The sequence below is a fragment of the Acomys minous genome (assembly GCF_964271855.1).
Source record: "Acomys minous genome assembly, chromosome: 2".
Classification (NCBI taxonomy): domain Eukaryota; kingdom Metazoa; phylum Chordata; class Mammalia; order Rodentia; family Muridae; genus Acomys; species Acomys minous.
Genome location: NC_140484.1, coordinates 102,740,308 through 102,768,079, shown reverse-complemented (window position 1 = coordinate 102,768,079; position 27,772 = coordinate 102,740,308). Strand labels below are relative to the sequence as shown.

At 44.7% G+C, this 27,772-nt stretch overlaps 1 protein-coding gene across 2 annotated transcripts; it reads right to left on the bottom strand.

Moving 5' to 3' along the window:
* On the bottom strand, positions 1-27,772 carry LINS1 (lines homolog 1). 2 transcript variants are annotated; one of them, XM_084773345.1, is made up of 8 exons: positions 27,642-27,771; positions 12,303-12,575; positions 6,839-7,343; positions 6,663-6,752; positions 5,133-5,274; positions 3,669-4,256; positions 2,388-2,559; positions 1-931 (listed from the first exon to the last, which is right to left on the bottom strand). In XM_084773345.1, the coding sequence occupies exons 3-8, from the start codon at positions 7,271-7,273 to the stop codon at positions 97-99; spliced, it is 2,262 nt and encodes a 753-aa protein (XP_084629471.1). In that variant the 5' UTR covers positions 7,274-7,343; positions 12,303-12,575; positions 27,642-27,771; the 3' UTR covers positions 1-96. The 2 variants fall into 2 exon arrangements, with proteins under 2 accessions (XP_084629471.1, XP_084629472.1); XM_084773346.1 differs by lacking the exon at positions 12,303-12,575 and having other exon boundaries at positions 27,642-27,772.

Genomic DNA, 27,772 nt, shown 5'->3' with positions numbered 1-27,772 from the left:
AGACATTTTTGTTTGTTTTTATTTATCTTAGATATGCAATTAATATAGAGGAAAACACATGCCTTGGACAAATGCTGCTGTGTTGTTACCCAGGCCTCACACTGTACGACACTTTGCCTCCACCCCTTTCAACAACCTCAGAAGTGCTGCTGGGTTATAGGGAAAGAGATTTTTCTCCTGCAGACGATAAATAGCACCATGTAGCTCTTGAAGGCATTTCACTGTTCTGAAAAATGGTCCCGCTTCGCAGCCAGTCCTATCTGGAGCAACTCCACTCCTGGCAGAGAAGGGAGGGGTGGCGTCTTTGGGAAGCACAGGCCTGGACTGAGGCGCCCGGCTAAGTTCTTTTTGACCCTTACATGTCCTGGGTGGGCCTTGAATCTCCCCAGTCATTTCTTGACATAAGGACGACTGTTGGCTATCTGCTAAGTGCTCACTTGTGGCTTCCTCATCAGAACCTCCTGAGCTGTCGTAGTCTACCAGACTCTGTGGTGTCCGGGAAGGTGGGCCGTGAGCTGGCACTGTGTGACTTTCCTTGGGCATTGCAACCTGGTTCTCCGGGTCAGAGGAGTTTCTGCAGCCAACAGGAGACACCGGAGCATGAGGTAGTGCGTGGCTGGTGTTTCTGTCATGGCTAAGTAAGGTGACAGGATCCCGAACATTTACTCCACACTGTGATTCTGCTGCAGCAAAAAACTTGCAGATGGACAGAAAGTGGCCCCAGTCTTTCTGCAGTAATTTTAAATATTTAACAAAATATTCAAGGAAACAGGTTTCTGAGGAAATCAAGAAGTCAAGAAGAACCGTAGAATCGAAGGCTACAGTTTTTAAGAAGAATAAGAAGATGCAGTGAGGATTGCAGCCGCTTCCGTGTGTGCAGTGGATCCACGCTTCTTGTTCCTGGGTCAGACTGGCACAAGTGTCCCATTCCCTGAAAATGCAGATAAGGGAGAGCTCAGGGTGCCAGGCCTGTACAAACATGTTCTCTCACTCACATCACCTTACAAGGAAACAAACCAAGCCTGAATCTGCTCACCCCTGACCAGTCTGCACAGAAGTCTTGTGTCCTGTCTTCTACATCAGAATCCTCTTCTCGAGAAGGGCTCAAGAGTGTGGTGGCACATGCCTTTAATCCCAGAGGCAAGTGGATCTCTGTGAGTTTGGGGCCAGCCTGGTGTACAGAGAGTGGGTTCCAGGACAGCCAGGGCTGTTACACAGAGAAACTTTGTCTCATGAGAAAGAGGGGGGGTGGGGAGGGAGAGGGAGACACACACACACATAGACACACAAAGATAAACAGGGACATACACATAGATAGGCACACACTTATATCTAATGCCAATTTGATGCCCTTAAAACTCTCAACCAGGCCACAAAAATTTCTGTTTTTGCTTAATCCACTTTGAAATGCTTTTTGTCCTTTATTAATAAGAAAACCTTAACATGGTGGTATTTTTTTTAGCCACCCATAGCACAAAAATCTATGTCTGTGAACACAGTGAATTGAAGCAAGGGCAGCGAGACTTCACACAGAACAGAGGAGGTACAAGGCAACACTGAATGAAATCAACATTTTTTAGTCTAAATCTGCATTACGCTCTCTTTGAGCCTAACTCAAATCACATGCAGGAATTCTGTTTTTGAGGAGAACCTTTTGAAAACTGGCCCCAAGAGCTTAGATGTGGAAAGGGGCCATTGCCAGCTGGGTCCTAACATAGTAAGCACAAGGCTGCACTGCCAATCACTGGGAGAAAGCCCTCCTCCTAGGCCGAGGGAGAAGGAAATGGAGCAGGTAGTAAAGAGGTTGTAATAAAGCAGAGCAGAAATAATGGGAAGGGTCAGTGGTCGTCAGCATCAGGAGCAATTACCACATCACTAAAGGCACCACGCAGAAATGGAATTGGGGCAGCAGTGCCCAGCAATGTGCATCCTGCACTCAACTTGGGTCTGTACCCCCAGAAGGAACAGCCCAGTGTGTGTGTACCAAAGTGAGAGTTTGGAAAGGTTCCTTTGATTACTGCCACCTGTATTAACCTTGACCAGGCAAAGGTCACCTTAAAGAAACTTAATTCAGACAAGCAAGTCCTGGAGGTTTAAACAAGGCTCTCAGCCAGCAGTTGAAGTTCAGAAGGTATTGGCTTCCCCGATCACCTGGGCAACACACAGTTGGAATCACACTGGAACCCCTGGTCTGCTCAGCCAACCAACTTCTCAGTATAGTGTAAGTAGCATCCATTTTCATGTACAGCAGAGGTAAGACAGGAGGAAACCACAGGATAGTCTTACGCAAGTCGGGAAAAGAAGCACTGCACCAGCAGAAACACATTTTCCGGTCTGCGTGCATGTCCTGGCTTGTAGGCAGTGCAGGTTATTTGAGCTACACAAACCTGGTCAGCTGGAGGTAGATGCTCAGGGATGCTTTGGCAGCCTCCAGCATGTCATCGTCCTGCTCGATGAAGACCCTGGACAGCCATTCACATGGGTTGTGCAACTGTACAGAGGGCTGAAGGTGAGGCTTCAGAAAGGCCAGTAACTCGGACATGAACTTCTGCAAGTCAACTTCAAAGAGAAATTTCAAAGTATAGCTAATGTTTGTAGACACACGAAGTTACTCGTCTGTTTCCAAATTTTTAAGAGCAGTGATCGTAATCCTCACTCAGACAGTCCTAGAGTCGGCATCATCTGTCTTACGAATGGAGAACTGAGGAAAGCAAAGGTGACTCGCAGAAGAGCCCTTGTTTAAGGCATATAATCCGGTTGTCTGCCTGCCAAAAATACTAGTCAGTTTGTCTAAGAAATAGCGATGTGATTTCATGATGAAAGCATGTTAAGAAATCAAGTGGGCAACCATGGTCTCCTCATCGGCAACTATGCTTCTGGTTAACTACAACCACTAAGCCATAAAAAGAAAAGGCTTCAAGGTAACAGAAAAGCCTTCCCTTTGCTAGTTAAAGCGCCATAAGAAAGTACTATGAAATTGCTGACTCCTGGGAGCTTAATTGCAAGTCAACGCTCTGAATTATGTAACAGATGCCACCTAGTGTCATAAACTGTAATCGCGATAATTAGAACACCCTTAAAAAGTGATACCCAGACCAGCCTGAGAGGTCACCCCAAGGAGTCAGGCTCTCCTAGAAAGCGCAGGCCGCTTGCCTGGAGACATCTACTGCTCTTCTTTTCCTATGAAATGGAAGGCATGTCCTCTACAATACCCACACTGAAAATCGGGCACTCTCAACCTGGACTTGTCACCTTCAAGTTAGGTGCAACAATTCCTTTATCGACAGAACTTCGCATAGTGCTTTCAACAAAACCTCTAATTATCAGTAATGAACATGAGGAGTCGGACTGCTTTTATGAATAATATAATTAAGTCCGAATTGACTTCCACTTGCTTTGACTGACTCAAAATGCAATTATTTTTTTTGTATTCATTATCCTATGCATATTATTGTGCAAAAAAAAATTAGCTACATGCTTATTAAAATTTTAATTCCCCATAATCCCCTCTCCCTTTAAAAAAGTCTTTACTAAATCACATCAGGAAAATATAGTTAAATAGTGAAATGACACTAGCCCCAGCACTCAATAATCATGATTCACTTTTCTTAAATGAACAATTAATAATTGCACAGTATTTTAAATAAAACATGAATCTGGACAATTACCTTGCATTTTGGTTGCTGAGGTACAATTCTGGAACTTGATTTCTAAGGACTTCACTGTAATTAAGCTTGCTGCTCTTAGGGTCACGTGATCAGGACCAGACCTGGGTCTGCAGCCTGGTTGAACTTCATCCCCTCCGAAGAAGGAAGGCTTTCCAGGAACAGGCAATGCCTTCCACAACCCCAGCTGCACAGCGCTCAGAAGTGCTTCAGCTAAAGCCAGCATGTCACCGTCCAGAAGATGGTCTGGGGACATCAGGGTGGGCACAGAGCCTTGGCAGAGGTCTTCCCCCACTTTACAGAGAAGGCACTTCTTGATGACTATAACCAATTTCCTCTTAACAAAAGCCGGAACGGGCCAGGCAAGAACAGCCGGAGCACAGGGTTTCAGAAATAAGACCCTCTGGCTCCGGCAGTGCAGCTGCAGGTGGACTCGGGAGGCTGCGAGCAGCTCCAGCAGCTCCAGGAAGCACATGAGGCTGCTGACTCTGTCAGAGGGATTCCGGACGTCTCCAAAGTGCCGGGAGAATAAGGAAGTGTAGAACACCTCTAAAGTTTCGTCCAAAGGAGTCAGGAGCTGCTTTAGAATTTCTGTAATTATAAAACAGTAGTTATAAGTGGCAGGAAAAACAAAAGCTTTCTTTAAACGAAATTTTACAACTTAATTTGTAGATGCATTACTTTGTAAGATAGTAAAAAACGGTTTAAGAATAGTTACTTCTAGCTGAGTAGTGGTGGCGCACGCCTTTAATTCCAGCACTTGGGAGGCAGAGGCAGGCGGATCTCTACAAGTAGGACGCCAGCCTGGTCTACAGAGTGAGTTTCAGGCCAGTCAGGGCAACGCAGAGAAGCCTCTCTTTGAAAAACAAAGAATAGTTACTTCTAATAAGACCAAATGAGGATACCCAGATTAAAAGTTAATTACTAAAAGTTAACTCATGCTTTATAAATATAGACAGCATCAGATTATACAAAAGATATTTAATGAAGAAGTTTTAATTTCTTTTTTTACAAGGTTATCTTCAGTGCTAGGGAAAGAATGTTTTCAGTAAAGTGCTTGCTGCTTAAACATGAAGTCCTGAATTAGGATTGCTAGCAGCCGTGTAAGAGCCATGTAAGATGGTGGCACGCATGCGTAGCCCCAGGGCTGGGAGGCAGAGATAAGAGCTCACTGGCCAGCCACGCTAGCCCAGGCGAGGAGCTCTTATCTCAACAAATAAGGACAACACCCCGCACTGATTTCTGGCCTCCACAAGCAAACACGCACACACACACATCCACACGCACATGTCCACATACTGAACACCACACACACGCCAAGTTATGTTCAATAAAAGAATCGGGGGCTAGGCTCCTGAATTTTTCCATACTTGCAGAGAGGTGAGGTATGACGTACATTTTACTCTTCATTACAAACACAAGGCCCCTGAGAGAGGCGACGGTCATTTATGGACAACGCCGTTCTACCTGTTCTCTGTGAATGTGCATCTTTAAAGATTGCTTTCATCACAGCTGTAAGAATCCAGAGGCAATGACCTGCTTCACCACTCTCAGAGGGGTCAGAGAGATGCTTCCGGCAAAAAGCAATCCAGGAGTTACTTAACATTCTCTACAAAAATAAATAAAATAAAAAATTAAATTAAGTTTAAAAAAACCCACAAGGGTAGTTAAAATTACTGTTGTACTTAAAAATTACCTATCACACAATACAACATATAAAATGTTGTTTTCTTGTTTACATGAAAAAGTATGCTAATATTTGACAAAACAAAAAAAGAAAATGTTCTAATAGTCTTTAAGGTAGGAAAGTCAACACAACATAGAAATAAAGAGTCAAAAAGAACCATGAAAATATCCGTTATTTATACACGGTGCATTAATATACAAGTCTTTCTTTTCTTTATACTCTATTATACTTTCTAAATATTCTACCATAAACATCTTGAGTATTCAAAGTGTTATTTTAAGAAACAAGCAATCGGAGCAGAAAGTCAATAGACGCTTGAATCTGTGCGTTTGCAGGCATGTGTATACACACGTGTGCCAGGGTAAGAGGTGGCCTCAGGTGGCCTCCTTGATCACTTTCCTCCTTATTTTTTGAGGTAGGATCTTATTTCACTGTTTTTAAATTTGTACATTAGTATGGGTGCAAATATCTCATTAAATGAAATATTTGAAGAAGTCAGTACCAAGGAGCAAATTTTTAAAAAACTTTTTATTGGTTCTTTGTGAATTTCACATCACATACCCCAATTTCATTCATCTCCCTTCCCCGTGTACCTACCCACCACACTTGCAACCTTCCCAACAAAAGAAAAAAAATCTCATTGTGGAAGCTGTTATGTGTGACAGTGTGTCACACAGTATATCTTTTTGTCTATATATCATTGCTCATTGTAATGAATCATTGGTCTGGTTCAAGGTCTCTGGCTTCTGCTACACTATCAATACTGGAACCTCACTGGGTCACCTCTTGTATATCCTGTTGTTGCCCTGTGTCATGGAGATGCTGTCGTTTTGGATCTGTAGGGCCGGCCCCTTCATGTGCTCCAACAGCTCATCAATGGGGTAGATACTGAGGTGAGACAACTCAAAGCCCTGGCCCTGGGCCTGTGTGGAATTTGAGCTGGTTGGCCAGCCAGCTCTCCTGCGCCCACACCACCAGGATAAGCTCTCCAGCCCTGCTCTAGCTATCTCATCCAATGCTGCAGCTAGCAAGGGGCAAAGCCATCTTTCCCGCTCTCATGTGCTCCAGCTGGCTCATCCAGGGCAAGCTCTACTATGCTTTGGAGTTGAGGTGCAGGGTCCAATCTCCCGACTGCTGCAGCAGGTGAGAGGCTGGGACAGCTCTCCTGCTCTCCTGCCCTCAGGGATGGCTCACCTGCAACCAGGGCCATCTTTTGTTGCTCAGGCGAGTTGTAGGGTCCACTCCCTGGAGTGCCAACGAGCAACTTTAAGACAGCATAAGAGAAATAAGAAATGTAATGGCTTACTGACCTTCTCTCTCAGCTGGAAATAAAGGAAGGATGCAAGGCACTTGGCAGCTGAGTGAGACAGCAACTTATCCGAATTCTGGAGCATGCAGATCTACAGCAAAACAGACACAGTTCATCACACTGGTGAAGCCTTAACATTTTTTACTTAGTATCAAAATCTTTTTAAAAATACCTTACCAATTTGGAATCAACTTCAGCCGACTGAAAAAGGGCTTCAATCAGCTCTCTGTACCCCTTCTTTGTGTGGGTGTCAGTTTCGGCAGACAGCACACGGCTCAATATCACATCTATCACTGTCAACTGAAGGAGCTTCACCTCCCAGGCCTTGTTCATATGACCCTGTGTCTTCGCACACTCCTCTGCTTCCGGAAGGGTGGTCCCCTCATCAGAGGATGGCCCATGGTGCCCTGGCATATTAGCAAGCACACCACTGACACCTGACTGATCGAAAAAGGATGTGGTACAGCCAGCTTGTTCTGAGAGATCTGGGTTGAGATAAAAGATGTAATCATGGATGTCATCTTCCAGGGTGGCTCCAAGGAGTACTTTTTTGTATAACCGGTCCAAAATTTCTTGGACACCTTCCATTGTGATTTCAAAAATGCATCTCATAAGAGGATCAGTAACCACAAGGTGTAAATATTGGAGGTTTAGAGTTTCTAAGATATTTCCTCAGCGAAGCCTGAAACAGAAAAGGTAATGTATAATTATGAATGTTAAAGCTATATTTGCAAGTGAAAGAACACCTGATTCGCCAGACATAGTGGTGCACGCCTGTAATCCTAGCACTCAGGGAGGTAGGGGCAGTGAGTTTGAGGCTAGCCTGGCCTACAAAGTTGAGTCCAGAACAGACAAGGCTACACAGAGAAACCCTGTCTCAGAAGGAAGAAAGAAAGAAAGAAAACGAGAGAGGAAGAAAGAAAAGCTAGATGCTTCTGTATGGGGTGCTGCAAGCACACTGCTGTCTGGTAAGCAACCCCTCCCAGCTGCCACCCCCCTCCCAAACCTCCACCCTTTCCCAGCCAAACATTCCCAGCAATCACCCACCAGATTCTGATGACTAGAAATGTCAGTACATATTGTCAGATGTCACAGTTCAAAACCACTGGGATAAATCAAATTTTTTAACCTTCACTTCTGATTTATAGATTAAAACCTGAAGTTACCCTGCTATATAGCTACTGACTATTAAGTTCTAATGTAAAATTACAGAATATCATATTACATAACAATAATATTAAGATCCTTGGTCATGACCTCTATAAGTAAAAACAGTTTTAAGTGCTATCCCAAGAAGAGTCAGGAGGAGAGGGGACTATGTCCACATAAATAAGCAAATTAAATTCACAGCTGGAAACAAATTTAGCCATTCAGGTTGTTCCAATATTCTCTAGCATGAAGGAGACCCAGGGGTTTGATTCACATGACACATTTAAGACAGACACAGCTACTGAAGCAGACGATCTGGGTGGTCGGTCAATGCTGTCACTGGCGTAAGCAAAAAAAGAACTGGAAATTCTTTCAGTAGAATCCTGGGGCCCCTGGGAATCTACTGGGCTACCTTAAACCTCCTAAATATAGAGAGCTTAGATGCCCCCTCCCCTTACACACACACACACACACACACACACACACACACACACACACACACCCCTTATGTACAGACAAATGAAGATCCTCTCACAGTGGGGAAAGGGGGTTTTTGCTGCTTTTTATAAACTTTTAACTTTCCCATTTTCCATATAAAGTCATAGCTCTCTTACTTTAAATGAGCTGTAACAGCTGCCTGATTCCCTCATCAGTTCATGAGGTTTTTGTGACAACCAAAACTCCACAACAACCTTTTCCAACATGCATTCTCCATAGGTCCTGACTTTGTTTTCTTTAGTAAAAGGTTACTTTTATGTGTATGTATGCTTTGCCTGAAAATATGTTTATGTACCATTGCATGCTAGTGCTCATATGGGTCAGAAGAGAGGGTCAGAGCCTCTGGAACAGAAGTTACAAATGCATGTTAGTTGCTACGGTACTTTGAATGAGAATGGGACCCAGGACTCACGTACTTGAATGCCTGGTCAGCAGATGGCGGAACTGTCTGGAGAAGAATTAGGCGGCATGGACTTGTTGGAGGAAGTGTGTCACTGGAGGTGGGCTTCGAGGTTTCAAAGGCCCAAGCCATTGTCAGTTAGCTCTCTCTCTGCCGCATGCTTGTGGATCAGATGTAAGGTCTCGGCTACCACTCCAGTGCCATGCCTGCCTGCTGCCAGGATCCCCACCGTGACAGTCACAACTCTAGCCTTTTGCAATCATGAGCTCCCAAATTAAATGCTTTCTTTTATAAGTTGCCTTGGTCATGGTGTCTCTTCACGGCAATAGGAAAGTAAGTGAGACAGCTGCCATGTGGGTGCTGTGAATCAAACCTAGGTCTTCTGGAAGAGCAGCCAGTGCTCTTTACCACTGAGGCATCTCTCCAGTGCCCAGTGAGCCATCACTATAGGCCCCACTTCCTTAACAAAACCCATGGACTCCCCTTCCCTACCATAACTCATGTCCCGCTGCCCAGAGCAAAGGTTATGAGGTGACCACTCACACTGGCCCCCTTCTATGGTGTGACCCTTTCATGGGTCATCTTCTTTATGAGGTTTTGTATGTATGGGCATTTTGCTTGCATGTATGTCTGTGCACCATATACATACCTTTTTTGCTCTTTTGATTGGTTTGCTTTTCTTTTTACTTCGCTTGCTTGATTTTTTTGCAGCAGAGTCTCACTACGTAACCCTGGCTGGTCTGGAACTCACTATGGAGACCAGGCTAGTCTCGGACATACAGAGTTACATCTACCATGTAAAAGACTGGTTCTACCCACAGTTTTGCAGTAGAAAACCAACATAGAGAAGCTAAGTGTTAACAAACCTAGAGATTTTACATTTATGAACAAAACTTTTGGTTAAGTTTTCTCTGAATGCTATTTTAAGGTTTATTTTTATCTTTATTTATGTATACGGGAGTGTGTCTGTGTGGGTTATTTGCACTACATCTCTGCAGTACCAGCAGATGCCAGAAGAGTGCATCAGATCCCCTGGCGCTGTAGATACTAGGGTGGTTATGAGAGATTGGAAGTAGGTACTGGGAGCTGAACCTGTAAGAGGAGCAAGCATTTTCTTAACTACAGCGCAGTCTTCCAGCCTGTGGGCACTGTATGCAAGCTGTAGTGTGTATTCTGCACAATTCAGTAATCTAGATGGTGGCAGCTTTGTTCCATCTGACACTGCTGAACTTTTCTGCACTCACATGAACAGCAACAGTTAAGAAGTGCTATAATCCTCTGTGTGCTAACACACAGCTACCCAGAAAGGCCTGTCCTGTGTCTGTGTGTCCAGATGGGACTGCCCCCCACTGCCCATGCCTTTTCCCCACTTTTGAGACAGGATCTGGCTAAGTTGCATGGGCTGGCCTTGAGTTTTATCTTCATGGCTCAGCCGCAAAGTCAGCTGGAACTAGAGGGTCACGTCACGCCTTCTTTCCTTGGCCATCCTCTTTGAGAGGCCTCCCAGGAGAGAGCACTCTCCCAACGGCAGTGGGCTGAATGAAATCAGCTGCTGGCATGCTTTTCCAGTGACATGTCAGAGACTGGCTTTCATATTCTACTTCAAAGTCTAAATCCTTTTTCCTAACTTATTTTTCTTAGTAGTACTGACGCTTACAATATTTCAGGCTTTAACTATTATCATATGCTCATCCTTTATCATTAAAAATTTCAGCAACAAATGCATTTTTAATCAAACAATACTCCTGCCACCGCAAATTTTACTACATGAGAAGAAGCCTCTACGTGGCCATTCTTCGTTACCATCACCTCAGCGCTCAGGTTAAAGTCAATGGCAGCGAGCATCAGTGTGAGGGGGAGGGGCAGCCTATTTTCTCATGGTAAAGACCCAGCCTCTTTGGTAGCAACGGTTCTAAGAAGTCAGACGAAGACTTTGTACATTTTGAATTAAGAAATATATATATTCAGGGACCAGTTAGATGGCTCAGTGGGTAAAGGCATTGTATTAGCTACTTTTCTACTGCTTGTGATAAAACACCATGATCAAGAAGACTTCTAGAATACAGGAGTTTACTTGGGTTTACAGTTCCAGAGGGACAGCAGTCCTTCACGACAAGAAAGCTTGGCAGCAGGCAGCCAACATGGCAGCCGGAGCAGAAGCAAAGGCTCACATCTGGAATGCCAAGCAGGAACCAGAGGGAGCAAACTCAAAATGGCACAAGTCTTTAAACTTTCAGAGTTTGCCCCTAGTGACAACACACTCCCATCAAGAAGGCTAAACATCCCAAAACTGTAGACTACGCATTCGAGCATCCGGTAGAATGGTGCCTGTGGCCCAGCCTTATGCTAGAAGTCAGTCCCGCGGTCCTACATGTGGAAGGAGAGAACTGACTCCATGTGTGTGAGAATGTACATAAACACACACAAATACATACAACAATAATACATAGTAGGCTGGGAAATGAAGTTCAAGCAGAGCATTTACTACGTATGAGTGAAGTCCTGATACATAAATTAATAAATATTGAGATGAGCCTTTTACAGACAGAAAACAACAAGACATAACAAAGGCGTAACACATGCTCAGGGACCAAGCAGGAAACAAGTGAATAAGGGAGAGTAAGTGCTGGGGTGATTCTATTGTGGCCCGGCATAAAGCCCTTCAACTGCAATTAAAACATGATTCATGTCAAACAAACAAACAATACTGCAATAAAAACTGAAAACTCCTAAAGAAAAATGCTCTGCCCTGCTCCAGAAAAAAAAAAAATGCTACACTAAAGAAAAAGAAAATCTGAAAAAGTAGACTAGGGAATCAACTGGCCACACTGTGTCCCTCAAGTGGTTGCTCATGGGTTTGTTCCCTGAAAACTGAAATGCCATGCTGGCCTGGAAAGAGAGGTACAATTCCAAAGCCATGCCTGTCAAAATGTGGTCAAAGCTAGCTGTCTAGTATGGTGCCCTCTTTATGTGGGGAGGCTTTGAAACACCTATCCAGAGCCCACAAGGGAGCCACCCACTCTGGGAAAAAAATATTTGGAGATGTCTCATAAAACTAGAAATTATTCCTTACATGGCACATTTGTTCTGATGTTAAAAAAAATGTATTCTTTTCAAAAAATGTAATTCAAAATCTTTGGGATCAAAGACTAACAAAGCCTTGATCCCTTCCAAAAGCATGGTACATAAAGCAAAAATTGAAATGCTGGACACCAACAAAAATAAAATATTTTCTTTCTAGAAACTATAAAGAAGCTGAAAAGATTGCTTATGGACACAGCTCAGTGGCAGAGTCCGTGACCAACATCCATGAAGTTCTAGGTTCAATCCCTGGTAGAAGGGGAAAAAGAAAGAGATGAAATGGTACAAAGAGTTAATACTATAACAACTCAAAAACCAGGACTGATTCCGTGATGCTGTAAGGCTCTGCTTGGAACGTCAATTCTTTAAAAGCAACCAGATGGCTCTGATGAACTGAGAACTGACTTCATGAAGTCAGCGCATAACTAACAGTTCTTAAAGAGAGTGACACAGTTATCTAGAACCAGAACCAGGTCCCCAGCAAATAGAGATCAGAAATTCGCTGATGCTCACCTGTCCTGGAATCTGCAGGAGCCAGAGGGTGAAAGCAGTTTAATAACACGCTGCCTCTGCAGCTGAGGAAGGACACTGCACGGCCCTGCTGTAAGGCTCAGAAAGGTCTCAAGTGGAGGCTGCTGCCCATGGTCCTAACCGTGAGTGCAGGGCTGGGATCTGCTGCTTTGCCGGGGGCTGCGTCAAGCCCACTGTGGAGTGCACTGTCTGGCCTCTGCCACCATCTGCTTCTTCCGGGCCCACACCAGTCATCGACTGGCCTGCAGTCTGCCTCTGCAGAGCAGAACAGAAAAAAAGAGTCAACTGTGACGCAGGAGAGGAGAGGCAGGCAGAAGCTGACTTTGGTATTGAAGACAATCCGTGGGAACCCCATGCAGGTTGTAACCTGACCAGACAAGGGGACGATCTCTGAGCAAGAAGCTTCAGGAAGCATGGGGGAAGCCCTCCTGGAGGACAGCAATGCACACCAATGCCCTTGCTGGTCAGCACGGTTGTCACCCATAGCTGTTTCACCTGCACTCATATCTGAGTCACTGAGTGCTCCCCGAACAGGTAGGAGCAATTACAGAAAATGTCATCTAAGGTGAGACAGTGTTTTAAAAAGGCTGAGCCCTATACAAACCAGTGCTGTCACTTTTAAGTGTCCTCTGTCCCCAACTACCAATGGCAAGTGACTTTTCTCCTACCACAAGAGGAGGCGAACCAAAACACGAAAGAACAACAAAAATAACTGTAAAGAGTACCACTCTCAGAACAGCTGCAGTATCAGCCAGAGACACCAAATGCTGGCAAAGATGTGCAGAAACCAGACCCCGTTCAAACGGCTACTCTGCAAATTAATCTGGCCGCTTCTTAAAAAGCTGAACATCTAGTCACCAGATGACCCAGCAGCCGTGAAGCTGGCATCCATGCCAGAAAAATAAAGTCATTCATACAAAAACTTGTACAAGATGTCCTGCGCCGTGCGTGTGGTTAAACAAAGGGGCTCAGCCACACCATGAAACACTTTTCATCATCATCAACAACAACAAAAAACCCTCGTGCTACCTGAGATGACTTCGGTGTCGCTGTAAGTGATTATGCTGAGGGAAAAAGGCAATCTTAGAGACTGCATATTACTCTTATTCCTGAAGAGCAAACGGGCAATATAACAGGATGGAAGTCAGACACCAGCTGAGGGCTCCACTTCCTTAGTGGGTGGGGCTATGAGGGAAAAACAAATCACACAGAACTGAGCACACATTCAAATAAATGCATATAGATTAAAGAGGGAAATCCAAGGGAGGCTGATGGGTCGTGTCAATCAAGATCCTGTGCTCTGTTGAGCAACATGCTGCCCTTGAGATAAATCAAGAAAAAGCTACATACATATATACTAGAACAGCCTTAGGGGCCAGAAAAATGGCTCAGGTAGCCCGGGCACGTGCCATGAAGCCACACACACACACACACACACACACCCAGACACACAAAGCATGCATATATTCATTCATATATATATATATATATATATATATATATATATATATATATATACATACATACATATATCATGCTTTTTAAAAAAATAGCATTTCACCTTGTAGCCGAGGACAGCCTTGAACTCGCAGTTCTCTTGTTAAAGCTCCTGAATGCTGCAGTATAGGATTATGTCACCATGCCCAACTTACACTACGATCCTGATTCTTAAAGTCTCACACCAAAAACTGAATAGAAAAGTACCCGAAGGTACATTTAAAGTATTTTCTTAAAATATTTCTAGAACCTGGCTGGGCACAGTGGTGCATGCTTCTATTCTAGCATTTGGGAGGTAGGAGGAGGACTCTGCAAGTCTGAGGCCTGCCTGGCCTGTCCACACTGCGAGTTTCAGATGAGCCAGAGCTACTAGTGCGACCCTGTCTCAAACTTAAATAAATCTAGAAGCTGAGCATGACGGTTCTTGATCCCTGAGCCTCACGGTGGGAAAGAACCAGCTCCCACAGGTCTCCTCTGATCTCCACATGTGCAAGTATGTACTCACAATCAAATGAATGTAAAAAACATCATTCAAGGTCAGCCTGGGCTTTTAAAACAGCCAAACCCTGACTCTAGATGAGTATTTTAATAAAAATGACACAAAGATCATCTTTGGTACCCAGTGAGTTGCTGTCAACTGAGAGTTTTTTTCTAGGAGATGATAGAATTTTGAAGCTTTTGTTAGAAATCACTTAACTTCAGAATTATCAAAGAATTGGCCCTTCTTCTATTTCCGCAGTCACTCTTAACTGTTAGGAGACAGCTGCCTGAGTTCAGCTATCTTAGGAACAACCTTTATCTTACCATCTTACAGATAGGGACAAAACTGAGTGTTTGTCCCCAGACTCCTGTCCTGCTTCTTCAGATGTTTGTGTTTGTTTGTTAACCAGCAAAGGAAGAGGGAAGTTGCCCTAGTCCCACTATCTAAACTAAGGTACACAGGCCATAAATGTGTCGCCTGTCTTCACTTAAAGCTTGCCCACTCCTTTGTTCCCTTATCATGCTAAATTCCAGGCCTAAGTCCAGGAGGGGGACCTGACTGCAAAAAGCTGAGTCAAGGGTCTTGAAACCTCCTTTGTTCCCTTATCATGTTAAATTCCAGGCCAAAGTCCAGGAGGGGACCTGACTGCAAAAAGCTGAGTCAAGGGTCTTGAAAGCAGGTGATCTAGATAAGGCCCAGTCACCCATTTACTTCCTTGCTCAATCCCTTGTGTCAAAACATGATTGGTCCCACTCCCCCTTGCTCGCCCTACTCCCCCTTGCTTTGTGTTCCCTTGCTTTAAAAATGCAGTAGTCTCCCTTGGGGAGCAGGTTCACATCCTGAACTGGCCACTTCCCTGCGCGTGCGCAGAAAATAAACCTCTCATTTTAAAACTTAAGTCTCTGGAGTAAGTCTTCTTGGCTTCCACCCCAAACCCATTATTAAAACACTGGTTTTCTTTATACAAACTGGCCACTGGAGTTTGACAAGAGATTCAGGATTGAGTCTCAGCTTAAGTCATCAATGGTTCAACATTAATTACAGCCCAAGCAGCTACGCAGCTCAGATGCTGTCTATGAAACTCATGTGGAGGCTGAAGCACTCCAAAGGCTGTCCTCCAGGATCCCAGCTCTGAACCCATCAAGACATCATAAACTGTGGGGAACAAGCAAGGCTAACCCTAACCCTAACCCCTAACCCTAACCCTAACCCCACAAAAGAAGGGTCAACAACCAATCAGAACTTCCCTCATTTGCATACACCATCTTGCTGTGGGCAGCTCTGTCCTTGCTCTGCCCGCTGCTCCCTTGAAGTGTTTGTAAGGTTGTCTTTTTTATTCTGCTATAGACTGATATAGAACTCTGACCGCCAGTGAATCTGACCCCCATCACTTGTCTGCATGGACCCCGGGGTACATCAACCACCTGTGTCAGTTTCTTATGATCTCCCATATGCTATGTAAGAGCTTGGAGACTGCTGAAAGACAACACCCCAGTGGGGCCAGGCTTCCATGATCGGGGCATGCTCATCTCTGTCCTTGGGGGTGAGAGAATAGATTTCTTTTGGGAATTTCTCTGTGCCTCAGGGCCCTTGAATTACTCCACTGTAGAAAGAGAGCAGCTAAGAATTCTTAGTCCCTTGTGGAACAAAGGCCTGTCTCCTCTCCATACTCCATGACCCCGGGGATCAAGAGCTGTGTCATATATCTCTCCTCCCTCAGTGACTGACAGTCTCCAACTAAGGACAACTCTGGTGGGAATCTGAAGACTTGGGACAGGGTGGTCAAGTGCTTGGTCTATAGGGAAGACAGGACTGTTTTCTGTCTCTCCTCACAACCTGTCTTCAATGCTCTGCATACATTGTGGTCATCACTTCTCAAGCCCAATAGTCCTATGTAATCCCCTTGTCCCCTGCCCCCACAGCCCCACCAAAAAATGACTCTATTGATCTGAGGGTTCTCTGTGACATCAGAATGCAAATCCTGGACCAGGTACCCAAGGTCCCTGACCTCTAGCTGTTGGTTCCGGTACCAAGGTGTCCTTTTAGTAAAGTAAATGCTCTCTTTGACATCTGCACCTCAGGTTCCTTGAGGGCATCTTCTCAGGAAGTCCTTCAGTAAGGTGAGATATCCCTTTTTGAAAGTTGTACATCATGTGCCTTGAACCTAGGGCCCTTTGTCCCCTGGAAGGCGTCTGCTAAAGACTGGGGAGCTGATCTTCAGTCTCAGCATGAGAGTCACCTCCTTTCCCTTCAGACTCACCCTGGGGGTGGGGGTGGGGTGGTGAGGGACATCTGAAAAAAGCAGGAGAAATTTTTGATCCCCAGACTCTGAAACTAGGTGTTGCTTTGACTCCTGGTTTAGCCCTGAGATGGAGGAGCGGCAGGGCCCCTACTCAGGACCCTTAACTGCAGTCCTGTTCGCCAGTTTGCCCTGTTCCCTTACAACCTGAAGCGATGTCTGCATGGCCAGCTCCAAATCTGTGACAAGTCCGCTGTGGGTGTCTGGGCCAGTTCTGGTGTTGTCCTACTGTAACCTACTGATCACTCTCCACACCCACCTTCCCAAGAGGCTCTCCCCCATATCCCGAGCTCCCCCCCAATACACCTATTTGAGGTCTACCTTTAAGGAATAAATACTTCCTGCTGGACAGAAAAAGCCATACCCCTTCTGTGAAGTGCCCACAGAGAAACTGGGAACCATCAAAGTCCCACGCCTGGCCTTACCCACATAGACACTGAACAGCTCTTTTCATCAAGACCCCTGCGTTTCAAACTGGGTGGTGGTGGCGCACGCCTTTAATCCCAGCACTCAGGAGGCGGATCTCTGTGGGTTCAAGGCCAGCCTGGTGTACAAAGAGAGTCCAAAACAGCCAAGGCTAACACAGAGAGACCCTGTCTTGAAAAAACAAAACAACAACAACAACAAAAGACCCCTGCACTTCATTAAAGAATTTCATATAATATATAAACGGCCCTCTCTATACATGAGGAATTTGGTCACAGCCAAGAAATGAGTCCATGAGGCTCATACCTATAACCCTTGTGCACAGGTTACATTTTCTGTCAACTGGATACAGGCTAGAGTCACCTGGGAAAGGGAATCTCAATTAAGAAAACACCTCTATCAGGATGGCCTTGTAAGCAAGTCTGTAGGTTACGACACTGATTAATGATTAACGCGAGAGGGCTCAGCTGAGTGTGGCGGATGTTGCCCTGGGAAGGTGGTCCTGGAGTGTAAAACAGGGCAGGTTGAGCCACCCATGGAAAACAGGCCAGGAAGCAGCATTGCTCTGTGGTCTCTGCTTCAATTCCCACCTCCCGCTTCCTGTCCTGACGCCCTTCATTCATGATAGTCTGCCAGGTTTAAGAGCCTGAAATCAACCCTCTCCTCTCCAAGATGCTTTTGGTCCTGGTATTTTACCACAGCAATAGAAACCAAACAAAGACACCATGGAAGCCCCTCCTGGGGAAGATGCCCTTTCCAAACAGAAGCCTATGTGAACTTACCAAGATAAGGATCTAGGTGGGGAGTCGTAATTACCTGTGCCCATGCTTAATAGAAGAGATGAGAAAGGCCACAAGGAAACCTATTAATTACACCCAATTGAAAGAAGCAGAACAGGCTTACTGAGAACTCAGGCTGGCCATGAGTACACATATGCATACTAACTTGGATGGAGACAATCCCAAAGGCCTTATCACTCCCAGGTCCATTTCATTAGCCAAGCTTAGCTTCAGAGACTAGAAGATGCCAGTCCCCTTGTCTCACTTTAGTAGGGGTAGCCTGTAAGATATCCGATTAGGAGGAGAAGGAAAGGCTATGTGACAAGCAACAGGTCCAGTACACAGAGCAGTCATAGGCTATGCTCGTGCCAGGGCAGCCCCAGGGACCCTCCTGGCATGGTCCAATCCTGTACGCCAAAGCCCGAGTTCATTAAAACTTTCTCTCCTGACTCATAAGGACCCTCACTGGGCTGTTACAACTGCTGCCAAGTAGAACATGTCGTTCAAAATTCTCAAAATCCATGTGGCCACCACATTGCCCATAACTGGAAATGTGGGACAGTGAAAAAGGGACTGCCCTTTTCTTGCTCAGGAGGAGGGTCATCTCAATGACAGAAGTCCACAGCACTTGGGCCAGGAGGACCGACAGTTAACGTCTGACTCTGTTCCCTTCTAATAAGCCCACTGTGGAAAGGAGCCATCTTGAGCTTTGCTGACAGGGCCCGGAGGCTATACTGACTCCCAGGTTTTCCTTTTCTATGGAAGAGCCTTGAATGACAGTTTTGTTCTTTGGAGCTGGAGTCAAAGGGACTGCAGCATTCAATTCAGGTTTGACCTTTCCTGGAAAGCTGTCATTGGACCTTTCCAAAGTGTAACTTTTCTACTGCACCACAGACTTAGACATTAAAATAGCTGTGAGCTGGAATACAGATGGGGGTTGAGCATTTGTCTAGTCTGCGTGAGCTCCTGGGTTCTAGCCCCACGCCCACCCCACCATTCCTCATTCTAGAACAAGAATCTTGAATATGATCTAGACAATGTTCTCAAGCTCTAGCATCAGAATTCTCTGGAAGGCTTGTTAGACTGTGGGCAACACGTTCGCGCCTCCACCCCAGATTCTGGTTCTGTGGGCATGGGAAGGGCCCAAGAACCGGATCTAAGATGACGCTGAACGTCTCTGCTCAGTCCACCTGATTTTACTGGTGAGCTCCCATGCTTCCTACCACACTGTGCTGAGCGTTTTCTAAAAGGGGAACATCGTATTAACTTTAAAAGTGGCCGTTGTCTCCTCTTAGTTACTAAAATGATTAAGGAGTCTTCCTGAGAAGGGTTCACTGCTCTCTGCCACCCCATGTTCTGTACGTGCCCCTCATTTCAGCATCGTGCTTGCTGGGCCAGTGAGACCAGCATCTACAGTGCGGGTTCCCTACGCAGCCCTATCCAGTCTGTGCGCCAGGTACGGCTGGACTCCAGCTACAAGGATGCCGTTGAAGGAACACTATGTGCACTGGAGGAGAAAGCTGGGCATGGGGGTGGCGTGCATATGTGTGTAATCCCAGCACTGGAGAGACAGAGGAGAATCTCTGAGGTATGCTGGCCAGGCAGCCTTGCCTAACCAGCAAGCTCCAAGCCAATGAAGGATCCTGACTCAAAGAAAGTTATTATTGTTTCTGGAACCCAAGGTTGTCCTGTGGCCTTCATCCACAGGAGCACATGTATAAACCCACACACGTGTAACCAAATACACATATATGTACACACACACACACCCTGGAACTGGCTCCTGCAGGCCACCTTTCTGAAAAATTATACCAGGATAGCCAAAAAAACAAACAAACAAAATTAAAAAAAACCTGGTTAGGTCCTGTGACTGGTGAGGTTTTTCAAGATGAAGAAACAACAGCTCAGGTTTTGTCCAGAAGGAGCTGGAGATCAGTGCAGTGGACTGGATGCTTATCTGGTGAAAACAGATCCTGGGGTTGCCTCCCTATGTTAGCCAACAGTTTACAGAAAGAACAGCATGCCTGACTTGGCTGCTGTATAGATGTGCTATCCCTAGTGAAGTCATTACTTTAAAAAATCTAAAATATGTAATCTTGTTTAAATTGGCTTTGAGTACTGAAAGATGAGCGGTGGTCAAAACAATCACCCAAACAGGATTTTAAAGCAACAACTAGATGGACTACAGAAACAGGAAAGCCAGCTTACAGGTAACATAGCTAAGGATGCGGAAGTGTCTTTATCACACCCGAACCAGGAGACGTCAACTGCTAAAGAGCATGTGTTCCTCACACATCCCTGGACTGTTAGAGTCACAAAAATAAGTCTCTTCTGAGAACTGTGGGTGATGGAAGAAAGAATGACAACCAGTTCCTCCTACTAAAAGCCATATAATAATCCAGGCTGGAGAGATGTCTCAGTGAATCCAGCTGCCAGCATCTGCACTGGGGTTTATGGCTCCCTCTTTAACTCCAGTTCCAGGGAATCTGACGCCCTCTGTGGCCTCCTCAGGCACCAGCAATACATGTGGTGCATGGCCATACAATTAGACAAACACTTGTAGGCTCAATTTTCTTAACAAATATATTTTATTACTAACTTATTAGCCAAGAGTATGTCACTTATAACCCGACTAACCTAAACGACAGGAAAAGGAGATTAAAGAATACAATAACAAAACCGTAAGGATATCAGTTCCAAGGAACGATTCTGCGGGCATATTCAGCAGGATTTCTTCTGCTGGAACCTGGAATAACCAGAACCCAGAACCTCAGCAGGAGCCCGGAGCCCCGAAGCCTTCCCTTGAGCGGTTCTCTCTAGGGGCGTCTCGAAGTGAAGCAATTTACAGCCAAAACTATGCCAAGTCTCCAAAAGCCTCTGGCTCACTTATTTATCTCCTCTCAGTCTGTTCACGGATCTTTTCAGCTGGCAACAATCAAGCTCCCGCACAAGGTGGTTTGCCTTCTAGTGGATTAACATCACCTGTTCTCTCACAAGACCGTTCCCCATCCCACACTTGGGATCATAACAAAAACATGTTTATCTCTCCTTCAAACACTCCTTCCATAAAACAGAAACTAATCTTAGACAAAAAAGTACCAGACTAAAACCCCAAGTGCCTACTTTTCACATCATAATAATAAAGTGGCTTCCATCTTGGTGAGGTCAAAGTGCACCAGGAAGGCCACCTGCCTTTGCCGCATTCAGGAAGCATACAGCTTTTTGGGAGCATTATTTAAGATCTGGGTCTAACATGATCCTGTATAAGAATATCACTTATACTAAAAATTAAGATTGGCTTACTTACTTACTACTAGGAACTAGAAAGTCCAATCATTAATTTTTATTTTTAAAATAAAACTTATGGGGTGGAGAGATGGCTCAGCAGTTAAGAGTTCAATTTCCAGCAACCACATGGTGGCTCACAACTATCTTTAATGCAATCTTACTTTCAGGTGTTCATGAAAAGAGAGTACTCATATACATAAAATAAATACATCTTTAAAAAAAAAACTTAAATAAGGGCTGGAGAGATGGCTCCGTGGTTAAGAGCACTGTTTATTCTTCCGAAGGACCCAGGTTCAATTCCCAGCACCCGCATGGCAGCTCACAACTGTAACTCCAGTTCCAGGTTGATCTGACACCTTCACACCAATGCACATAAAATTAAAATGAAAAAACCCAAAAGTTTAAATATATGTAGCTAGAGAATGTTGGAAAAAATCTTTAGTTTAAAACACAGTAAATAATAACATTCAAGTATTTTGCCCACATTGATACTGTAAATACAAAATGTCTTAATATTAATAAGTCAATGTGTAATAATACCAATATTTTTTGTATTAAAAATATTAGCTGGGTACAGTGGCACATGCCTGTAATCCCAGTGCTCTCCAAGGCAAAGGCAGGCAGATCTCTGTATGTTTGAGGCCAGCCTGGTCTACAAAGTGAGTTCAGGACAGCAAAGGCTACAGAGAGAAAACCTGTCTGAAAAAACAAAACAAAAAATTAAAATGGGCTGGCAAGACAGTTCAGTGGATAAAGGTACTTTCCTACAAAGGCTGACTACCTGAGTTTGGTCTCTGGGACCTACCAGGTGGAAAGAGAATCAACTACCAAAAGTTGTCCTCTGACCTCCATAGGCATGCACACACACACAAAAGATAAACATAAAAAGCTAAAACATAAAAACTAAAAACCAACCACGCTATAGTAAGATAAAAATCACAAAATTAATCAGGGGTTTTTGTTGTTGTTGAAATATGTTTACTATTTTTTAAATTTGAAATTATTTGTTGCTTGACTTTTGGGGTCAGAATCTTTGGACTGTGTTTGTATGCAAATACTGCCCTCATCCTCATAAAAATGAATGGTAAATAGGTTATCTCTATAGATGCCTAACTGGAAATATGAATGGAGTTGGCTAATTTAAATCCACTCTTTTTTTTACAGAGTGCTAATATTTTTGTAACATTTAACCTTTTGCCATTTGAACAGATATCCTAAATATTTCTAAAATAAATAATAATCTGAAGTCTAAGGCTGGGATGTGACTCAGTGACACAGTTTCTGCCCAGCAGGTATGAGTCCCTGAGTTTGATCCTCAAACACCTCCAAAAAGGAAACCAAAGAGAAAGCAACCTCTGATAGCTCCAAAGACTTCCAATCTAAACGGCTTTCAAGTCAAAGAATCATAATCTAAGAATTAAAATCTGGTAGCCAATTTCAATAAAGCAAGCTGGGGCTCTCCAGTAGCACACTCTGAAATTCTGGCTATCTGATGTTCCTCCCTCTCTACATGGCTTGAAATATTGTTGCAACTCAAAATGTGGGGTTTTAACTGGAAGATACCGGAGTTGGCCACGCGGAGAGAGAGCACAGTGACCCTCACAAAGGCGCTGCCAGACCTTCCAGTCTCTGAAGCAGCAGCAGCAGCAGCATTTGGCCCGAGCTGTGGGAGCTCTGCCTTTCTTACACACAGACTCATTTCCTCCCTCTCTCCAGCTCCCTTCTTTGTGGACTTTGAAACTGCCTGGTTCTATGCAAATGTTCTAAAACTAACTAGTAAATTACATCTGAACTGTTAAAAAAAAAATAACACTTTAACACATGTGAAGATATAATAGGTTTTGTTTTGTTTTTTAAATCAATGACTCAAAAAATAGGCAGCACCTCACTTAATGGTTGTTTTCTTTCTTTCTTTCTTCTTAGTACTCAGGATTAAGCCCAATGCCCTGCACATGCCAGGCAAATACTCGACTCCGGAGCCACACACCAGACACCATATAAAGATGCAGAAAAGTCACTCCAGAGATGGGTAGTGGAGCTGTGCTCTACAGGCAGGAAAAAAAAAAAAAAGAAAGAAAGAAAGAAAGAAAAAAGAAAAAGAAAAAAGAAAGAAAAGCAAGAAGAGTACAGAAAGATGCTCTCTTTCTACGAATGACAGGGGACATCCATGCTGGCTCAAGCACACTGGGCCCTGCTGTGCAGCCCCTGTGAGCGTATACTTCTTCTTCTTCTTATTTATTTATTTATTTATTTATTTATTTAAAAGGCAAAACAAGAACCGGGCATGGTGGCACATGCCTGTAGTACCAGCACTGTGAAGGCAGAGGCAGGCAGATTGCTGTGAGTTCGAGGCCAGCCTCATGTACAAAAGCAAGTCCAGGACAGCCAAAATAATACAGAGAAACCCTGTCTCAAAAAAACCTTACAACAAAACAAGACAACTAGCTTATTGATTCTGATTACCTATACTTAGCACAAATAGCTGTTCTGGTTTGGTCTGGTTGGTCGGATGGGCCTGGTGCAAAGCAAAGGCCTCCAACAGGTTTCTCTCACATTATTATAAAACAGTGGCATACTACTGCAAGAAAATCTTCAAAGCCCCAGACAAGACAATTTCTTTTAATTTTCAAATCCCAAAACCATGAGAGCACCGCCTCGTACAAGGCCTTATGGAAATGACTTCCGTTATAATCACTTTAGGCAGAAATTACCGACTAAGCCTAGGCTAATTTATAAGTGTGTTGGAAGGCAAAGGAGCGAGGCTACAGGTGTACTGTTCTCCAGCCTGTCTGGGACAGCCCTTTGTTTCTACAGTAAATCACTGTAGAGTGAGAAGACCAAGCTACCAAAACATAGCAGGCATCAGTCCCTAATACAGCTCATTTCTTTTTTTTTTGTTTTTGTTTTTTGAGACAGGGTATCTCTGTGTAGACTTGACTATCCTGGACTTGCTTTGTAGACCGCGATCCACCTGCCTCTGCCTCCCAAGCGCTGGGACTAAAGGCGTGCGCCACCGCCGCCCAGCTACAGCTGGTTTCTAATTGTGAGTTAGGCATCCACTTGAAAGAGAAACTTCAAGATTTGAAATTACAAAAAGATGACTGATAGGAAGCACCAAGGATAGCACTGACTAAAAAGCTTTGGAAAATATGTGGACTCCTTCAAAAGTTTGTGTCCTTGTTGCCTTGTTGCTGTGCATGCGTGTGCGTGTGTGTAAGTGCACGCGTGTGTGCGTGCATGTGTTGTTGGAATTCTGAATATGCTTGCTGAACAGCACATGTCCCTTTGAATATGCAGTTACGTAGCTCTCAGTTCTCCATCTATTTGATGTAAATCCATAGCCGGAAGTGATTGAAAACTTCTCGTATGACAACCTGGTTCTTTTTTTTTTTTTTTTTTTTTAAGATTTATTTATTTTTATTTTATGTGCATTGGTGTTCTGCCTGCATGTATGTCTATGAAGGTGTCAGATCCCCTGGAACTGGGGTTACAGATGACCATGTGGGTGCTGGGAATTAAACCTGGGTCCTCCGGAAGAACAGCCAGTGCCCTTACCCACTGAACCATCTCTCTAGCCCTCTGACAACCTGGTTCTTACTGAAACTGAACGTACACATTTCCCAATGTCCATTAGGGCTTATTAAAGATGCTCTCCTAGGCTGACGAGATGGCTCAGTGGGTAAAGGAGCTTTGCTGCCAAGAGCTCAACCCCTGGAGCCACAGAATGGAAGGAGAGAACATCCTGCAAGCGTCTTCTGACCTCCACCTACCTACCTACACAATAAGTAAGTGTAAAAAAAAGGTAAAGATGCCCTAAGAACTTCTTTACTATGAAGGCTTTACACTGAAAGAGGGCAAGAAAGAGGGCTCACTACAGCCAACAGGAACTTCCTCATTAACCCATATAGGTCATGTGCCCTCATGCCTGGGATGCTGATTTTAGAACAAACCTACTACTCTTCCCTATAGTTTTCATACATTCTCTCCACTTAAAAATTTATCAGTTGGTCTCCTGGCCAATGGAGCAGACTCTCTAAAAGAAACGTAGGTCTATATTCACATAGCCAACAACTGTGCAGTTTTTCCACTAAAAAAAAAAAAAGCCTACCTGGGTGCAGTGGCATACACCAACACACAGGGAGGCAGAGGTGGAGGATCTCCGTGAGTTCAAGGCTAGTCTGGTCTATAACCTGAGTCCAGGAGAGCCAAGGCTACACAGAGAAACCCTTGGGGGTGGGGGGCGGGGCGTGCTGTCATTTCTAAAAGCACATCAACTCCTGACAAGGCTTTTCCATCACCCTCTCTGGATCCTCTCCCTCTCCTGGTCTCTCACTGTCAGAACCTTTCAGAGTTCAGCCTTCCCCATACCCTCTCTCAGAATTATGGCACAGACTTTTATGTCTTCAATTTTACTTCTACAAGTTAAAGTTTAGCTCCTTTCTAGGCTACATACAGATACTCATTGCCTTATCATGTGACTACATTCCAAATAAACACACCATAAACAGAAAACTCATTTACTATAACCTAACTTACCATGTACACAACACTCACATTAGCTTACAGGTGTGCAAATCTCATTTTATAAAAGAACTGCATCTCCCATGTCCTTTGTTAAATGCTGAGAGAAACCATAACTGTACTGTATAGGAGCCACAGCGAGGCCTTCTATAAGCATGAGAGGATGTAAAAAAAAACAGTCCTGGCAACACAGCACACTCTGGAGCAGTGGCTGGTGATGGTGCAGCTGCCTGGGAGCCATGGCTAGCTGCCACTGGCCAGCATCTTGAGAAAGAGGCTATAGGACTCATTACTCCAGGAAAAATACTATGGCCCTGTATGTAAGTACCCGAGTGCCTCCTGTAGAGGAGATCCCACATGTACCCTGAACACAAACAACTCATGCCATGCCCTTTGAACTCACTTTTCCCTGTATCCCTTCTCAGCTCAATGTATGGAGTCCATATCAGCTACTTATGGGGGCTAAAAGCCTCGCATTTTGGAAGCCTTCCTTGCCCCATTTCTCCCTGTCCTCACTGCCACCGCTACAGTGACTCAGTTCTACCTCTGACACAGACGACAGATTCCTTCCTAAGTAGTATCTTGGCTCACACTACATAACACCCACAATCTGAAAATTCCATTTTTCTTAGGATGATGTCCTACATTCCAAAAACACATGGCTTAGCGGGGTCTTTAAGATCTGCCTATTGGGGTCCCTTCACTTCTGTACCCTCAAACTAATTTGTAGGCTTTCTCTGAGGTTCCCGAAGACTCAGCAATTGGGAGATAGTCAGGCTTTCACTAAACCCCTTTTCTGTGAAAACATATTCAGCAGTCTGCCATGTACCTCTGAACCTGGGAATCTACTAGGCCCTAGAAACAATGTATATATTCAAGTCAGGACAAGACAGTCTGTCCCAATGATCCCTGTCAAAAAAAACCACAGTAGTATTGTCCTCAGATATTTCAGTTTTGGTCCCCCACTACCACTCTGACTATGATCTTTCCTGGGAATGAGTGAACTAAGCTTGTCCACATAAGAGATAACTCCCGAGGAGGACACCAAAGGAATAATTTTGAATAAGTGAGTATCAGCCTAGAAGAAAAGAACCTGAGGCAAACTGAATAGTTGACTCTCACCTACAACAAAATATCTCAATAACTTACATCATCTGCAGAAAGCCCGTTCCCCATAACAGCTTTCTCTATTGAGTGATTGTTTCAAAACATAAAGAGACTATAATCCTGGCATGACCTATAAATTCCTACAAAATCTACAGCCTGCCCAGCCCCCTTATTAATCTCATTTCCCTCTTTCTCCCCTTGACTCTGTTTCAGCCACAGGGCTCTCCTTCCGTTACTGTAAACATAAACGTAAATAAAAATAAAACTTATTCCAGTACCGAAGGCTTTGCACTTCTGATTAACTCTGCCTGCAAAGGTCTCCCCTTACTTAGATCTTTGTTGGCCTTTTTGTCACTCACATCGCGCAAAAGCCATTCTCTGGGAGATCTCCCCTGACAACCGTTAGTGTCCATTGCATCCTAGTCAAACTGGATTCCACTACTTTTTTCCCCTTTTACCTAATCATTTTGCAGTTTCATCTTTTCTCGTTAAGATAAAAGAAAAAAAAAGTTCACAAAGTCTCAACAACTAGAGCAGTGTCAAGCCAGTCAACACTTGCTAAACGAATCCGTGCACTTGAAGAATGTATCAATGTGTCCACTTTGCATTTCTCCCCTGCTGGGTTCATTCACAGGAAAGCGCGAGGATCCTATCCTCGCAGGAAAGCCCTTGAACTCGCATCGCGATCCCTAAGAACGTGCTCTCTCGCAGGCTGGGCGAGGCGCGGGCAGCCTGGAAGCTAACCGGGTCTCAGAGACCGACAGATCCACCGCGGACCCGCCGCTAGTTTCCAAGGAGCGCGGCGGAACGGTGGCTAATTAGCGTCCTCCTCGCCTGCCCTCAGCCCTGTCGCCTTGCCGGTCGCTATGAGTGCCACGCATACGCCGCTCCCGCCGCCCAGCTCAACCTGGGCTCGTAGTTACCTGGCTGCCCACCGGCCGGGCCGCGCCACTATCACCCTGCCACTCGCGTCCCGAGCTGCCCACTCCGGGCCACCGTACTCCGCGGAAGGCTCCGCCGGCCCCTCCCTCAGCACGCGTAGACGCCCCATTCG

Coding starts and splice junctions, on each gene's coding strand:
- LINS1 (XM_084773346.1), bottom strand. CDS start 7,273: ATGAGATGCATTTTTGAAATCACAATGGAAGGTGTCCAAGAAATTTTG. Junction 6,753..6,838: donor CTGAAGTTGATTCCAAATTG/GTAAGGTATTTT, acceptor GTTTTGCTGTAG/ATCTGCATGCTCCAGAATTC. Junction 5,275..6,662: donor ATTTCCAGCTGAGAGAGAAG/GTCAGTAAGCCA, acceptor TTATTTTTGTAG/AGAATGTTAAGTAACTCCTG.